This window comes from Liolophura sinensis, chromosome 8, assembly GCF_032854445.1.
Source record: "Liolophura sinensis isolate JHLJ2023 chromosome 8, CUHK_Ljap_v2, whole genome shotgun sequence".
Taxonomy (NCBI): domain Eukaryota; kingdom Metazoa; phylum Mollusca; class Polyplacophora; order Chitonida; family Chitonidae; genus Liolophura; species Liolophura sinensis.
In genome coordinates this window covers 52,041,878-52,058,842 of record NC_088302.1, presented here as the reverse complement: position 1 = coordinate 52,058,842, position 16,965 = coordinate 52,041,878, and the positions used below count along the sequence as shown (strand labels likewise).

General features: G+C 40.8%; 1 protein-coding gene across 1 annotated transcript in view; it reads right to left on the bottom strand.

Moving 5' to 3' along the window:
- The window catches only part of LOC135473659 (uncharacterized), a 47,622-nt gene that overhangs the window by 20,374 nt on the left and 10,283 nt on the right, over positions 1 to 16,965 (bottom strand). Inside the window, exons 13-25 of the mRNA XM_064753523.1 lie at positions 16,288 to 16,510; positions 12,154 to 15,779; positions 11,465 to 11,683; positions 10,671 to 10,808; positions 10,050 to 10,317; positions 9,585 to 9,725; positions 7,973 to 8,153; positions 5,043 to 5,215; positions 3,536 to 3,824; positions 2,410 to 2,536; positions 1,851 to 1,969; positions 1,460 to 1,533; positions 990 to 1,178 (exon numbers count right to left, since the gene is read on the bottom strand). Coding sequence (XP_064609593.1) covers positions 990 to 1,178; positions 1,460 to 1,533; positions 1,851 to 1,969; positions 2,410 to 2,536; positions 3,536 to 3,824; positions 5,043 to 5,215; positions 7,973 to 8,153; positions 9,585 to 9,725; positions 10,050 to 10,317; positions 10,671 to 10,808; positions 11,465 to 11,683; positions 12,154 to 15,779; positions 16,288 to 16,510 — 5,767 coding nt within the window. The remainder of the gene's footprint in view (positions 1 to 989; positions 1,179 to 1,459; positions 1,534 to 1,850; positions 1,970 to 2,409; positions 2,537 to 3,535; positions 3,825 to 5,042; positions 5,216 to 7,972; positions 8,154 to 9,584; positions 9,726 to 10,049; positions 10,318 to 10,670; positions 10,809 to 11,464; positions 11,684 to 12,153; positions 15,780 to 16,287; positions 16,511 to 16,965) is intronic.

Below are 16,965 nucleotides of genomic sequence, written 5' to 3'. Positions count from 1 at the left end.
TTTTGATTTGGTTGACTGACAGTGAAGCTGTCTTACTGTGTGGTTGAGTATGACATCTACTACCTACATGTATATGAGGCAGGACAAGGCCTCAATGTGGGGAATCTGATCGTTCATCATAAACTCATTGCTTTGAGCTTGACGACAACAGGCTACGTAAGTAAAGACTCTGTTTTGCTCTGCAGAAACCCCGTCAGTTTTGAGTTTATGGGGGTTTTGATTGCGGCCTTGAAGATTTGGCCTAAAAGAGAATCCCAAAAGTGTTTCAATTCTTGGGTACTTTTGCTGGTTCGTGCCTCATATACAAGACTACAGTGGCTGTCGAGTTGGCTGCTTGGCATGGACTTGATGCTAGGAACTTTGTGTGGGTGCGTGAAGCTAGTGCCACTTTGGGTGGGTGGCTTACTGGTTTGTGCTTTATCTACAAAATTGCCTTGGTTGTCTTTTTCGTTACTTGGCACAGTCTTGGGTGCTGGGAACTCTTTGTTGGGGCGTGGGGCTTGTGCCACTGTGGGTGGGTGGCTCAGTGGTTTGTGCTTTGTCCAAAAGATTTCTTTTGTTGTCCTTGTCTGCTTGGCACTGTCTTCGTGCCGAGAACTTTGTGTGGGCGCGTAAGGATAATGTTCCTCTGGCCATTTGGCTTACTGGTTTGTGTGGGATTGCTCTGGCTGCCTTTATCTGTCATGTGCTCTGTATGGTTAGTCTTGCAGATTTTTGCATTTGGGACAGGGGGCTTGCCTTGACTTGCCCTGCTTATGATTGTGTGTCAAGATATTCTGCCAATTTTCTCTTACTGATATTAGGAGTGGTCTGCTTGCTTTTGCTTGTCAAGCTACCCATCGGTTTATCCTTCCTGGTTTTAGCTTCCGAAACAGTCTGTTTGTCAGAGAGTGTCCTCATTATTTCCAACAGTGTTTTGAACCAGTTTGTCCTATGTGTTTGTCCCTGTTGCTTTCAGTGTCAGCCTGTTCGATGTTACCAAAACACACTCTTGCTGTGTTCGTTCTTGTTGCCTTGAGTGTCAGAACCAGTCTGTGTGCTATTGCCAATAGTAGTGTTGCTGTGTTTACCCTTGTTGCCTTTAGTGTCAGAAATAGACTGTTCAATGTTACCAACGATGGTGTTGTTGTGTTCGCTCTTGCTGCCAATCATGGAGTCACCTTTTTCACTGCTGTAGCCTTGAGTGACAGAAACAGTACAATCAATGTTTGTATCAGTGTTTTGCTGAGGACTGCACTGTCTAGTGTTGCTGGTAATGGTTGTCGTTGCCTCTGACATGCGTGGAATCGGTTGTTCAGCAGGAGACAGTTTTGGTACATGTGGTGGAGGCGGTGTCATGGTAAAAAGTGGACAAACGTTTGCTGAATTGAGGCTTGGACAGGTGTGACCTGCGGATGCCCACTGTCTGGTGCAGTTGGTGTTTGTGTAAGCTTCAGTGAGAATGTATTTTTGATCCTACCTGGAGTTAACTTTGTGACAGTGCCTAACTCGCTGCATGTTGGTGGAGATTTGTAGCTTAAATCACTCACAGACCTGGATGGTGTAAGAACACCAGATTGGGATAATCTGCACCTGTTGGATTTCTCACTAAAATTTGCCTCACTTTGAAACGATGTAGATATGTTAGATTTTTAAACTTAAATCAGTCATGGATTGGGAAAATGTACAAGGATTAGATGCCACACATATATCGTCCTTAGATTGAGAGGACGTACACATTTTAGATTTTTCACTTAAATCAGTCATAGATCGGGAAGATGTACACTTATCTGATTTCCCACTTAAATCAATCAATGACTGCGATGAAGCACAGATATTAGAGGATTCAAACAGATTTATGAGTTACTAACTTGTGAGTTTCTGCTAGCTGCAAATATTCGTACGAAACCAGTCTGTGTCTCTTGAGGCCTCTACGCAGTGCTTTGGGTGTGTTGTCGATGTTGAAGGCGGATACTCTCACGTCTTGGATCTGGAAACAGAATTAATGTAAAATGTGTTAACAGGAATACACAACTGTGTGGGAGACTGTAGAATAAGTAAAACTGAAGTGACCAAAGTCAAAATGTTTTAACATGATTTAACAAAGAATTTTAAAGAACACTGTTATACATAACTCAGAGGAAATTCGTCGGTATGGCATTAAACACTATTTAAATAAATAAATAGTTTTATATCAAATGTAAGGACGTGGCAGTCATGGAGCAATCTTATCATTACGATCGCCTAGCTGTAATGGTGCCTTCAATGTCTACACTGTCAGTTGCTATGAGTTGTTACATGAACATAAGTTTGTGTGCCCTTTATGAAACCTGCCCTCAGTGATGGGACATTTTAAACCAACTTGGTGAGAACTCACCACAGCAAGATCTGGTTGGTTTTCACGGTCATCCTGCGATACAACAGGTGTACCAGCAGACTTAGACCTTGCGCCGAGCTGATCTTCTTGGGGATTTTTCGGAGTACTTTATCCCCTGTTGTAGGTCTCTGCTGGTGTGGTAGATGGAGGCTGCATAATGTTAGCTGTGCTGTGTCGTGCCTGTACAACAAGACAATTATCTTTCATTACTTTAATCAAAAAATATTTATAACAATATGAAATGCCATGTGTCCTTTGCTCATTTGGTTTGTGATATCCAACCAAACCTCATAAAACTGTTATGGCTTATGATAAAAGTAAAATTTTTTCCTTTTCGACATTAAAAATAAATTTAATTTTTTTTTTCAAAATTCATGCATCATATGGCCTTAATAATTGGTAAGTGATGCAATAAAATTGGGCAAGTTAGCACTAAAAGGAAAATAGATGAAAACAAAACAAACAAAAAGAATAAAATTAACAAAAAAAAACAAAACAACACACACAAAAAAGGAAAATAATAAGGAATCAGTGGGTTAAAGAAAACACAAAAAAGAAACCCATTCTATTAAACAAAAACTTTCTTAACAGAACACATGTACATACCCAGTTATATGAATAGAACCTTAGTTAGTTTGACTTACCGGCCCCTGAATAGAATACATAACAGGACAAATATTTGGGATGTGTACAGAAATTTGTTCAGGTTTTTCTATTAACATTAAGATGTGTGTAAACATGCATTAAGACTGGTGAGGAGTTCTACATACTGTAGAACTTCAACCTTTTCAACTACTAAAGCATTCATTTCAATGGGATTTGTATATATAATTTATCATGAGAATGATGCTAAACTGATTTGTTTGTGTCATTAAAGATGCAAGCTTCATAAAACTGTGCAAATTATTTTCACTACACTACATACCTCTCTCAGAATGTGTTATAAACTATTGGTTGCAAAGGAGGTTGAAAAGGTTGAAGAATTAAGATAGACGAGATTTAACCTTGAAACTACAGCTCATTCCAATGCACCTAAAATCTTTTCTAAGCAAAAACCTGTAGATGAGCAAGGAAAGGCTCACTTCAGTGACACAGTTGGTCAGGACCTATTATGTTAGAGCTAATTCTTTTTTCCCCCTGTATCTTTCTGTGATTGTTTGCTTTGAAAGCTTAGCCAACATTCTTGCCCTCACCAATTTTCTGCTTCCTACACTGAATTCCTGTTCGCCATTGCCTTCTGTTCGTCGTTTGCGAATGCTCACGTTTGATTGGCTAGAGGTAAGCTCTGAAGGTTGTCCCCGGATGGTGTTTTCGTTGGGATCTCCAGCCTGAGTTTCTAATGGGTAGCAAGACTTGAGGTGTGGCAAACACAAGGTGTTCCTGCGCTGGAGTTCATCCAGTCTGTTCCACTCATATTCAATACCAGTTTCTTCTTCATCTTCACAAGAAAACAGGCTGCCAGCACCTCCTGGAGGAATAAAACAAGTATGATTATGAAACTAGATTTATATAATATACCACTGATTAGTTTTCATGTATCACATCATAAAAGTATCTGACAGGAGGGCCAAAAGATGTACTAACTTTGTGGTCTACATTTCCGGTAGAACTCTTCTTCCCAGAAAGTAGCGCTTGACAATCGGGGAAACCGGAATGTTGGACATAGGTTTCGAGTTTACACAAACACTCGCAGTTTTAACGACTCTCATTGGCTGAGAGTCAACACACCCCCAGCGTAAATTACAGATTGTTAAAGATGGAGGATGCGATGGACTCAGCGATTTATGTCAACTTTGTCATTTTCAGGCTTTACGTGTGTGGCGAGGAAAAAATTATCACAAAATTATGCAGCAGGCACCACCAGATAGAAAAATATGCTATTTTCAGCCCATAGTGTCATTTTAAAAAATTTTCTTCTCCTTTAAAGATGTCCAAATCATGCTTAAACAGCATGACTGAATCTTTACACTGAAGTACAAGTATATACAAAAAAAAAAAAAATACTTCAGCCATAAAAACCAAAGCATTAAAATTTTAGCTTGCTGTGTAGATACATCTAGTTTTTATCAAGTATACTTAAACATCAACAGTTGGCCATTTCCCTACACCTGTCCATGTTATTTTTCACCTGGCTGATAAGGGACATGAGCTAAAGTGCCCAGAGGCTGTGCCAACAAAACCACATCATATAGGGCATGGGAGAGACACAAGTTCACAAGAGTTCAGCATGGGGGCACTTGCGCATATATCAGAAGTTGGAGTAGAAAACGCTACATTCGGCCATACCGCCAGGGTTCTAACACCAACTTCCTGTAAGTGCCCCCACTTGAACTCCCATGAACTTGTGTCTCTCATAGGTCTACATACAAACATTCATCGTGTTAGACAGCAAACTGGATGTCCTGCAATGTATTACCCTTAATACATGTACATAGTTTCACCAAATCAGCCTTGTTTCAGAAGGTAAAATAATTAGTGCCAGTAAAGATTGATCAGACTGCCGGACTGTTTCAGACGCATAGGTCCACTTGCATGAAGCCCTTTTGAAGTTAATAGCACGTAAATACCATAGGGACGTAATACCTACAGTGCTGGTTGTCATGACAGTTACATGCTCTTAACGTTCAGAGGGCTTTGTGCGAGCAGGCCCATGTTGTATATAACGTTAACAGGGCTTGTGACTTACTTGGTATGCTGGCTGAACGTGTGGACTCTGTACTGATGGTACTCATCAGACTGCTGTTGAGGGAGGCCAGAGACTGTAAAGACTGGCTGTTCGTGTTCCCTCGTGACTGCATTGGGTGGCCTGTCCACACAACTGATGATGACTGACTCTTGCCCTGAGGTGTATTAGCAAAACTTGGAATGGAATGCAAAACTGTCTGAATATATGTTGATTATAAAGAACACCTGACCAGTATAGGTGACCTACTGTTTTCTGCACATGGCCATTTCTTCTAAAACAATACAACACTACTGATATTTTTCTGAAGTACTATTTTCAGAAAAAAGCAGAAACAAATAACAAAATCAACATTTGAGGCTAATCTGAGCGACTTACCAGTATCGTCCTGTGAACTGGGCATAGATAAATAGCTTAATGTTAGGCATTCTGGCAGAATTCTAGTGCAGTACAAAACTGTGGGGTGATTACTCAAGTTAACCACTTTGCTTAATCTTATCCAGAAATTCTTTTGGTTCTAATATTCCTAGAGTGGCAACAGGCTTTGCACCTCTGAACTTTCAGTTTGTCAGTTATGCTGTCACTGCTGTGGTGGACTGAGTTTTGACTGATAGGTATGCTATGGTCAGGGTTATATACAGGTAGGTCTAAGAAGTTGTATCTACTAGCTCATAAGCACACTTAGCTCAACAGGGGGAGCAGCAGGTAGTGAAGTGCGTTATAATGGTTGGCTTTGACTGACCCATCTCAAAGTGTCAGTAGGAGGGGGGGGGGGGGGGAATTTGGGAGGTGATTCCGGCTCAGCAGGGAAAGTACAGTGACATAAGGAGGTTGGGGGCTGGCATAAGGAATTGAACTGTTCTTCTATTATCAGATCAGTTACAATCACACCGCTCTGGCTTAATAACTTTCTGTTGACTTTCCAAGGAGATTAAAGCAGCAGGGGTAATAAAAAAAGCTGAGAAAACTGTGGATTGATGGATAACCTTCAAAAGTTTATTGCACAGCATGTAAAAATGATCAAATAAAACCCAACCAGCGGTAAGCTGCCAAGTAGATAAGCTGTGAGCTACCACTGTCATTGTGGGAAAGAAATGATATTATAAATCCCATTATGGTTTACATGGCTGTTAAGTTAAAACTAATCATGTATCATGAAGATCTAAATACCTTACTCTATCTATTGATTTTATCTATGCCATAAATCTATTACCAGTATTTGGATGAACAAAGTTTGTTTTCAAATTTCACAATGCATTTTATGACTTATTAAATGTACCTTTAAACAAATTTTAATATGATTCAAGTATAGACCATTTTTTTTGTCTTCATGTGCATCTTGGTATTTAAGGACATCTTCTCCGTGAACAAAAAAGAAAAACAAAAGTCTTGGGGATGACAAATGAATTAAAATAAATAAAGTTGTGCTGTTTGTAAAGGGGCAGAGGAGAGTCAGAAATCTGCAAACACTGCTTGCTAAATTGCACTAGTGCTGATCACTTTAGTAGAATATGACATTTTGAAAATAAAGGTGTTAGCCAAAGGAGTGTAGAAAACACGAATCACTTGAAACATCTGCATATAGAACATTTTAATTAACAGGGGGAAAAAAAAAGAGGTGGGAGGTGGTGATGAGATGACCTGTAGAATTTTGGGTGGAAGGGACAAGGGGCACCAAAACCATACAATATTTGGTTGTATAAGTTGGAAACCAAATGGAGAGACTGGTGAGGCTGTTTTCATAAACAATTTAAAATATTAGGAAATTCATTATGTATGGTAACAATTTTTGTATGAAAGAATGGCCATGATTTAAGTTCTGCCTTTACGCTCTGCCCCAATGTTATTCTAAATTTACGAAAGAATGGTTTCAAGATTAGACTGGAACCGTTTAATGGAAAACACTGACACTGTTTTACACAATAAAAGTTAGATTAAAACCATCACACAAAATGACCCATCCCACCCTCCCCCAACACCAACTGTTTTAATATCGCTGCTACTTTCCAATTGACACAGGAGTGTATAGTATGTAAAAGCTACTGCTGTCATCATGATTACTTGATTAGTGGTGATTGTATCTCTTACATGTATGTCAACTACACCTAGGTAATGGGGAATATGCCTTTTAGCCACTTGTTTATATTAGCACAGCAAGAACAACCAGTAAATACTTGACATTTATGAATGTTACAGTTATTCATGTCATTTAATGTGATCTAGAGGGTTTTATTTATTAATTTGAGTGTGAGTGAATAGGTTGTCATATTGGCCCCAAGCACCCGTTATCATCTGTTGCTGGACTGTGACCACACAGCAGAAGGTGGAGTATAATCATTGGATACTTTCCAATTTCGAAACAAATTAAAACTCTTTATGGAGCAATTTTGCCATAACAACAGATACAGCTGCTGATAATTTGCATATGTTGTATGCAGGGATGAAACTCATGGGTGACAGCCACAAACGCACACATCCAGCATTCCAGTAATGGATAACGTCTCCAAAAAAAAAAAGAAAAAAAAAAAGAACCTACTTAAAATAATGTTCTCATAGTCATATTTGTTTGCATGACATTACAAGGCACCTGTGTTTCAGGCATTTTTTACCCTTTGTTAATGCCCATGTTTTTTTATCTACCTTCCAACTTTTGTTAATTCACTCTACCTTACTAGAAAGGTTCATTCTTTATTTGTCCTGAACATACATATACCTCCCCAAGCCGTTTCTTAAACTAGGATTTGAATGGCAATGAATGTACTGGGTCGGTGAACAAAGACATTGGAATCATAAGGCTTTACTGCATAAAAAAAAATCTAGGACTGAAATTTCAGGGTTTAGTACTAGTTTGAGATCTTTCACACAAAGCGTACTTCATATCATGGGAAATGTCCACCTGAATCAATAATCAAAACAGTAGGTGGCTGACTTACCCTGACACAGAAATGTTGTCCCCAGACGTCAGTTTGTTCATGCTGAGGGCAGAGCTGGTAGAATCGTGTCTGGAGCGCAGGAAGTAGGGTGATGCAGGTTTGGGTCGGTTAGGATGGGGTGAGGAGTGACGCTTATTGTGAACAGAGGCTGCATCCAGTGAGTCATCAAAAATACTGTCCTCTGTCGAGAGAAAAAAAGAAGTCTCGGTGAGGGAAGGATATAAAAACAGAGAACATGGACAGAAAACAGGGAATAGAGTAGTAAAGCTGGAGGATGGACAGAGAGCAGGGAACACAGTAGTAAACCTGGAGGATGAACAGAGAATGGGATACAGTAGTAAAGCTGGCGGATGGACAGAAAACAAGGAATAGGGTAGTAAAGCTGGAGGATGAACAGAGAACAGGGAATAGAGTAGTGAAGCTGGTGGATGGACAGAGAACAGGGAATAGAGTAGTAAAGCTGGCGGATGGACAGAGAACAGGGAATACAGTAGTAAAGCTGGAGGATGGACAGAAAACAGGGAATACAGTAGTAAAGCTGGAGGATGGACAGAGAACAGGGAATACAGTAGTAAAGCTGGAGGATGAACAGAGAACAGGGAATACAGTAGTAAAGCTGGAGGATGAACAGAGAACAGGGAATGGACTAGTAAAGCTGGCAGATGGACAGAGAACAGGGAATAGAGTAGAAAAGCTGGAGGATGAATAGAGAACAGGGAATACAGTAGTAAAGCTGGAGCATGAACAGAGAACAGGGAATAAAGTAGTAAAGCTGGAGGATGGACAGAGAACAGGGAATACAGTAGTAAAGCTGGAGGATGGACAGAGAACAGGGAATACAGTAGTAAAGCTGGAGGATGAACAGAGAACGGGATACAGTAGTAAAGCTGGAGGATGGACAGAGAACAGGGAATACAGTAGTAAAGCTGGAGGATGAACAGAGAACAGGGAATGGACTAGTAAAGCTGGAGGATGGACAGAGAACAGGGAATGGAGTAGTAAAGCTGGAGGAAGAACAGAGAACGGGATACAGTAGTAAAGCTGGAGGATGGACAGAGAACAGGGAATACAGTAGTAAAGCTGGAGGATGGACAGAGAACAGGGAATACAGTAGTAAAGCTGGAGGATGAACAGAGAACGGGATACAGTAGTAAAGCTGGAGGATGGACAGAGAACAGGGAATACAGTAGTAAAGCTGGAGGATGGACAGAGAACAGGGAATGGAGTAGTAAAGCTGGAGGAAGAACAGGGAACAGAATAGAATTACTTACCAAATATTTCAAATCATGTTACATTTTTAGACCGATACACAAAACACTGAATTGTTTCGATAGTTGAAACAATGTATGTTCTTCAGTCAGTCAATGTTATTTTAAAGTTTGCATTCAAGATGATGACCAGTAGAGTCCATTACTGACGAGGCTTACAGGATATATGAAGTCAGTTTGGTAACATCATTTTTTATTCGGCGGATCATAGCCAAATAGCCTATTACAGCAATAAAAATACATGCAACAGATGAAACACTATCAATAACCCATTAACCAGGCCTTAAATCTTGCAAACACAACCAGGAACGAAACCCGGAACACATTTAAGTATTCAAGCTCACCTGAGGAAGTACTGTTCTTAGTTTGTCCTGTCTCTTTCTCTCCAAGTAGTGCCCGTCCAGCCTTGTCCAGCTCAGACTTGTACTGTTTGACCTGCCTGTTGGCATGGGCCAGTTGCACTTCCAGGGATCGGTTCTCCTGGACTGTAGCATATGCACACCAATCAGTTATATATACTTGCACTAATTCATGTGCACATTTCATCAATAAACATACATGTTTGCTAAAATGGTGGAGGTGGAGGTTTAATGTATGTGTGGAGGAAGAAGAATGGCTCCCAGTGAAAACCACCCTGACCCCACCAGCCAGGCTGAAAAAGCTGCAGGTGTAATACTGGATCTGATCAACTTGCATCCATTCATTTCAAATAAAAATCATTTTGAAGTTTTTCATGTGCATGTTCTTTTTTCTGCGTACAAAATGATGACCAATATTTTATTCCATATTAAACAAAAGAATTTACTCACTGAGTTTCTTGTGGTTCTGTTCTTCTTGTAACATTTTTTTCTTCAGAGGGGTGAACTGGCTCTCCAGAGCCTCAAACTTTTTACGGTAGGTCTCCACCCCCGCCCTCTCCGTCTCTAGCTCATTGATGCTGGCCTGCAGGCGCTTCTCATAATCAGCCTTCAGCTCCTCAAGTTGCTGTTGAAGCTTTGTTGCATTCTCTCCTTTCAACTTAAGCTTGTTTTCAACTGCTTTCAGTTTTTCCTCACTTGATTTAAACTCGCCCTGTATCTAAATAAGAAAATGTCCTTGTCATGGTTGCTGTGAAAAGCTACATCATTAGCAGTCAAACTAAACCTCAAGCACATGTATGCACACATATATCCACACAAGTCAAAGACATTTTACCCTTAATCATTTTTTAAATTTTAGTATTTTGCTATCTAAAACTTCTAATTGCATTTCATAAAGACTTCAATACACAATATAGAACACATGTACACTTTGTTCTCTACCCGGTTTCCTGTAACCATAATACTTTATAATGAAATAAAAAAATAAATGTACACTATGTTGAATTTCACTGCATGGTTTGAAGTGTGCAGTAAAGTGAGGTAGGAAAAAGAGATGGAGGGGTTTCCTACCTTTGTTTCCTTTTGAGTGAGGTTTCTCACAGACTCAGCAAACTGCTTCTCTTTCTCAATCTGAGCTTGTTTCAGGCTGTTCAGCTCTTCCTCATAGGCCTTTCTCTCTTCTTGGGCACTCAGCTCAATACTCTTCAGCTACAAATGTATGGTACCAGTGTATTACACAACGTGGATCTTTGGTCTCATTTAACACAGTACACAACCTCTGGCAAACATTTACAATTCCCCCAAGTACCTGCCATATGTCTTCCAGTGAAACAATAGTTTATAGGTTGACCTTAATTCATGCATTCCACTAGGCTTGAGCAGACAGAGGGCACCCGGTTCAGATTTTCTTAACATTGCTGGTAAAAAAGCCATACACAGGTAAATTATTGTTGATTTAAACATCACAAATTCATCAAAATATTCTTTAATAACATACTGTTGGATCTCTTTCTTTCTTCTTTTGATAGCTGTTTAATGTCATACTCAAGAATTTTCACACTCTATTAAATGTAAACAGTCAGCCGGTGACTCTCTTATCTTAATCATGACAGCGTTAACAGGGTTAATGATAAAGTACACAACACTTCTACCCGTATATTTCAATGGGTGAAAAACTGAAAAAAAGTATATAATTAAAAAAAATCCAAATAAAATTTTCTCCTGTTGTGATTAACCTGCGATATAACGAGCCATTACACTGCCTATTTCTGAGAAAACTGTGCGAATTGCTCAAACCATAGAGTACCCATTTGCAACAGTCTGGAAACAATGCAAAACAGCCAGCTGTGATGGACACATGTTACCTTTTGTGCAAAAGTATCTGCCCGTTTCTTCATCTCGGCAGCCTGAACTTCCAGCTCTAGCTGCAGACGTTCCCTGAGCTCAGTGTTCCCCTGCTTCTCCAGCTGCCATTCCTCCGCCTGTTGTCGTTGTTGTGTCAGTAACTGGTGAGTCTGTGCTTCCAGCTCTTGACAGCGAGCTGCTTTCTCATTGGCCCTTGATGTGAGATCGTGCACTTCACTCTGAAAAGGCCAAGGCATATATACAGGGATATACTAAGCTATATTCCAGAAGTACAGAGACCTGAACTTTACAACTCCCACACCCCACATACCCTTGTGATTGATTTGATTCGATATATTTAATTGATTGGTGTTTTACACCGTACTCAAGAAAATTTCACTTATGCGTCGAGAACCAGCATTATGGTTGGAGGAAACCGGGCAGGACCCAAGACCATCTGCAGGTTGCTGCAAGACCTTGCCTCGTGCGGCTGGAGAGGAAGCCAACATGAGCTGTACTTGAACTCATAGCAACTGCAAGACTGGCAGAACAGAATAAGTATGTAGTGTGCCAAAGTTGCCCCACCCATTCCTTTTTTCCCTCCACCCCCAATCTCCTCCAACCTCTATTTTTCTGACTAACTAAGAGTGTGAACATTCAGCTAACACATCACATGGGAAGATAAAAGGGAAGATAAAAGGGCACTGACCACGAGGGAGTGCTGATTTAGGGTGAACCTCTCCAGCTCCTCGCCTAGATGCTTTCTCTGCTCCTCAAATAGCTGCCTCTCCTTCGCCAGTTCCTCCTGGGCTGCTGTCACCTGCTGGGCCGACGCCTTCAACTTGCTCTCATACACAGATGTCTGTGCTTCTGCATCGACAGCCGCCTGCTGCAGCTTTTCTTCATATTCCTCACAGGACGCACGCATCTTCTCCACCAGTTCGGCCGCCTTGTTCTCAGTCTTGACCATAAAGCTGTCAAACTTCTCCTGCCACATATCTGCCTTTTCCATGGATTTCTTGCAGCTGTTTTTTAGTTTTGTGTTTTTCATCTCCAGTTCAGCCACCCGGGCCTGGACCTCTTCCAGCCTTTGCCTCATGTCCATCATCTCTTGATTCTTCTCTCTCAGTTCCTCCACCACAGAGTCGTGGATGTCCTGAAGCTCGCTGTTGTTGTTGCCCAGAGTCTCAAGCTCCTTATTCATCCTTGCTATCTCTGACTGGTAATGATCCTCCTTGGCAGCACATTCCTCTTCACTTGCCAGTCTCAACTCCTTTGTTTCTGTTTGTATCTTGGCTTCCAATTTTTTGATAGACTGAGCCTGTTCAATGAGTCTGGCTTCCAAGATGTCCTTCTCTGCACAGACTTGTTTCCAGGCCTCATGCATCTCCTGGTAACTCTCCTTTAAGCTGGCTTCCTTTGCCTGGAACTGTTGGTCCATTTCTTGGACACACAGGTTATGAGATTCCTCCCTAACTGCCTCTTTTTCCTTCCGCTTAGCTTCTAGTTTATCCTGCCACTCAGCCACTTTGGTCCTTAACTTTATCTCCCATTCCTCATCCTTCTTCCTTAATCCTTCCTGCAGTTTATCCTGCCATGCGGCTACTTCCATTTTCAACTTAACCTCCCATGCCTCATCCTTCTGCCTCAATCCTTCCTGCAGCTTCTCTTCCATCCTGGCCAGGGTGCAATCATGCTCCTTCTGCCTGGATGCAAGGTCAGCTAGATACGACTGTTCCATGGAGGTCAGTGTTTCCTGGAATTCATGTTTCCTTACCTGGAACTCCTGGTCCTTTCTTTCCATTTCAGATTGGCATTCCTGCATTTTCAACTGGAATTCCTGATTCTTCGCTGCTATCTGAGAATTGAATTCCTGGCCCTTTCTTTCCAACTCAGACTGGAATTCCTGTATTTTCAACTGGAATTCCTGGTCCTTTGCTGCTATCTGAGACTGGAATTCCTGGTCCTTTCTTTCCAACTCAGACTGGAATTGCTGTACTTTCAACTGGAATTTCTGGTCCTTTACTGTTAGCTGAGACTGGAATTCATGGTCCTTTGCTGTTAGCTGAGACTGGAATTCATGGTCCTTTGCTGTTAGCTGAGACTGAAATTCCTGGTCCTTTGCTGCTAGCAAGGCTTGGAATTCCTCCTTCTTTGCTGTTAGCTGAGACTGAAATTCCTGGTCCTTTGCTGCTAGCTGAGACTGGAATTCCTCCTTCTTTGCTGTTAGTTGAGACTGAAATTCCTGGTCCTTTGATGCAAGCTGAGACTGGAATTCCTCCTTCTTTGCTGTTAGTTGAGACTGAAATTCCTGGTCCTTTGCTGCTAGCTGAGACTGGAATTCCTCCTTCTTTACTGCTAGCTGAGAATGAAATTCTTTTTCCTCCGTTGCTAGCTGAGACCGATAATCACTGGTTTTCAGTTCTGACTGAGACTTGAATTTCTCAAAGGTAAGATTGACCTTTTCTAGCTCTGCTTTGACTTCATCAATCCTATTCTCGCAGGAAGACTGCAAGTCAGCCATCTCGGCGTCTTTAAGTGCAGATAACCGGACTATTTCATTGTCCTTATCCAATACAAGAGCTGATATTTTCTCCTCTGCATCATTCTGAAGGGACAGGACCTTCTCCTCAAACTGTTTTATGGTGGCCTTATGTTCGTCTGACTGTGTGATTTGTAGCTCAGCATGTTGTTGTAAGATTTCCTGTAGCTGAATTGTGTGCTCTTCTTCCTTTGACAGAAGCTCAGATTCGTGATGTTTCTTAAGACAGGACAGTTCCTGCTGATGCCTTTCCTCCAAATCAGATTTTTGCTCCTCTGCTGCTCTCTTCAGTGCAGCTATCTGCTGGGCATAGTCATTATTTGAAGTCACGACTTCATCTCTTTGCTCACTGACTTGTTGGAGCTGATTTGACAATGCTTCATGTCTGACCATAAGCTCCTCTCTCTCTGCCACTAGCTGTTGTATCTCCTGCTGCATAGCAGATAACTGACTCTCACTAGAGCTTTTTTCCAGTTGAAGTTCTCGTCTCTTCTGCTCCTGATTGTCTCTCTCATTTGACAACATTAAATTCAATTCTTCCATCTCTGATTCTTTAGCAGACAACTTGTCCTCTAAATATTTACACTTCTGTTCATGTTCCTTTGCCAGTGATTGGCACCGCTGTTCATGATCTTCAGCAAGACTTTGACACTTCAGTTCATGATTTTTACCAAGACTTTGGTACTTAAATTCATACTCTTCAGAAAGAGTTTGATGCTTCAATTCATGAGTTTCATCAAGGCTTTCACACTTCCTTTCCCAGTCTTCTGTAAGTGCTTGGCACTTGAGTTCATGTTCTTCAGCAAGAGTTTTGCATTTCTGTATATGTTCTTCAGCTAGACTTTGACACTTGGCTTCTTGATCTGCCAGAAGAGTTTTGCATATCACCTCATTTTCCTCTCTCAGTCTTTGCTCTTGTTTCTTTAACTTAGCTTCATAGGTCTCTGTCAGATCATGACATTTATTTTCATGGTCATCCTCTTGCTTTTTGAGAAGTGTCTGATGCTCTTCAACTGCATTTTTAAACTGAATTTCCCGCTCTTCTAGATTTCTCTTCATTTCTGATATTTCTGCTTCAAAAACTGTCCTCAAACTTATTATTTCTTGGTCTTTAGAACTTGACAATTCCTCCAGTTCAGTCTTAATGGCACTTACTTCCTCTTTCATATGAATAATTTCTTCTTCCTTTTGTTGTTTCAAATCCTCAAAAGATAACACGAGTGATTGCACTTCCTTTTGACTGTTTTCAAGTTGTTGTGCTTTACACACAAGCTTATTGTTCAGGTCCAGATTTGCTTCCTTCTCAGACGCCAGCTGAGAGTTCAAATCCTCCACCTGCATTTGCCAGGAGCTTATTTGCTTTTGCATCTCTTCTCGTAACTGAATCAGCTCCTGTTCTGAATCCACCCTCTGTCTGTTTATATGTAACGTGTGATCAGCTTCCATTTTGTGAACAGCTTCCTCATGTTCATGTATTAGCCGCTCCTTCTCTTGTCTCAAGTCACTGATCTGTTGCTCATTCTCCTCACTATGTCTGGCTTTCTTTTCCAGCTCTTCTCTAATCATATCTCGCTCTTCCTCTGCCAGTCTGCATTTCTCCAAAGCTTGTCTCTCCCGTTCAGCCAGGTCATAGATCTCTTTGCCCATGCTCTGTTGTCGCTTGGTTGATTCCTCCAGTGCTCTGGTTTTTCTCTCCAATTCTTCCCGAAGCTGGGATAACTCTATCTGTAGTTCACCCACGACTTTATCAATCACCAGTCCCATATTCTCTCCACTGTTCCCACTTTTATCCACTGCAAATGTAGAAATGAAAGACATACATTTTTTATTTGACTGGTATTCTACACCATATTCAAGAATATTTCACTTATACAACAGCAGCCAGCATTATGGCATTACTATAAACTTGTTGTTATCTACACGAGCAACTGTCATTTACTTAAGAGCTACTCAAGTTCTAAATCCTTAGCAATTAATACATGGGTTCAGCCAAAGACTGAACTGTATTTGTCAAAATTAAAATCATTTGGCTGAGCATCAGTACCTCTTTTGCAAAACTTACAGACTTTTTCCAAATGTAACATCAGGCCAAAACACTTCGAGTCACCACTCTTGGATATGAAGCTACAAATTACACTGAAATCTTACGACATCATTTCTGCCAAACTGGTTTACTTGATGTTATATCTTCCTTATTTAACCTTACAACAGGGATATTTTCATGTTCGACAAATTATACGAAAGCCACCAAGGATTTGTGATGAGTTGCATGCATCGTAACTGTTAATCATAGCCACCCACCTTTGTTACTGAGCAGCTCCTCATACTGGTCTTTCTGTTGTTTGTATAGTTCCTGCAGGTGTTTGAACCGTGACTCAGTGGCACTCTTGGCCTCAGCCATCTTTTCCAGCTCCTGTTTGTTATTTCTACTTTCTGCCTCTAGCCGGGTTATGACGCTTTGAGCCTTGGACAGTTCTTCATTTAAAACATCGCATTTGTCTTTGAATGCAACCAGTGCCTCTATCTGAAGTCACAAACATACACACAGATTTTCAGTACTTTACTCACATACCCAAACAAGTTGTGTTCAGATGAAACAGAACTGCACATGAAATAGTAGGTTAAAAATGAAAACAAGAGTATCAAGAGACTTTGAAAACTGATTGATTCTTCTTTAATGCTCAAGAATTTTTCAAAGAAGGCAAACAACTGTCAATCAAAAATGGTACCAGGCATCACAGGTACAGTGTGTATTATCCAGAACTTTACATCAAATTAGTTACATTTGCCTAGCTCTAAGACACATCTTGCAGAAAAGCTTGTACATGTAGGAGACACGGTTCATACTTCGCTCTCAATTAATATTAAACTACAAATTTGTCTTGAAATTCTGGTTGTGAGTTTGTATCTCATCTTCACATCACCACCAAACAGGATCACGAGTTTGTATCTCATCTTCACATCAACACCAAACAGGAT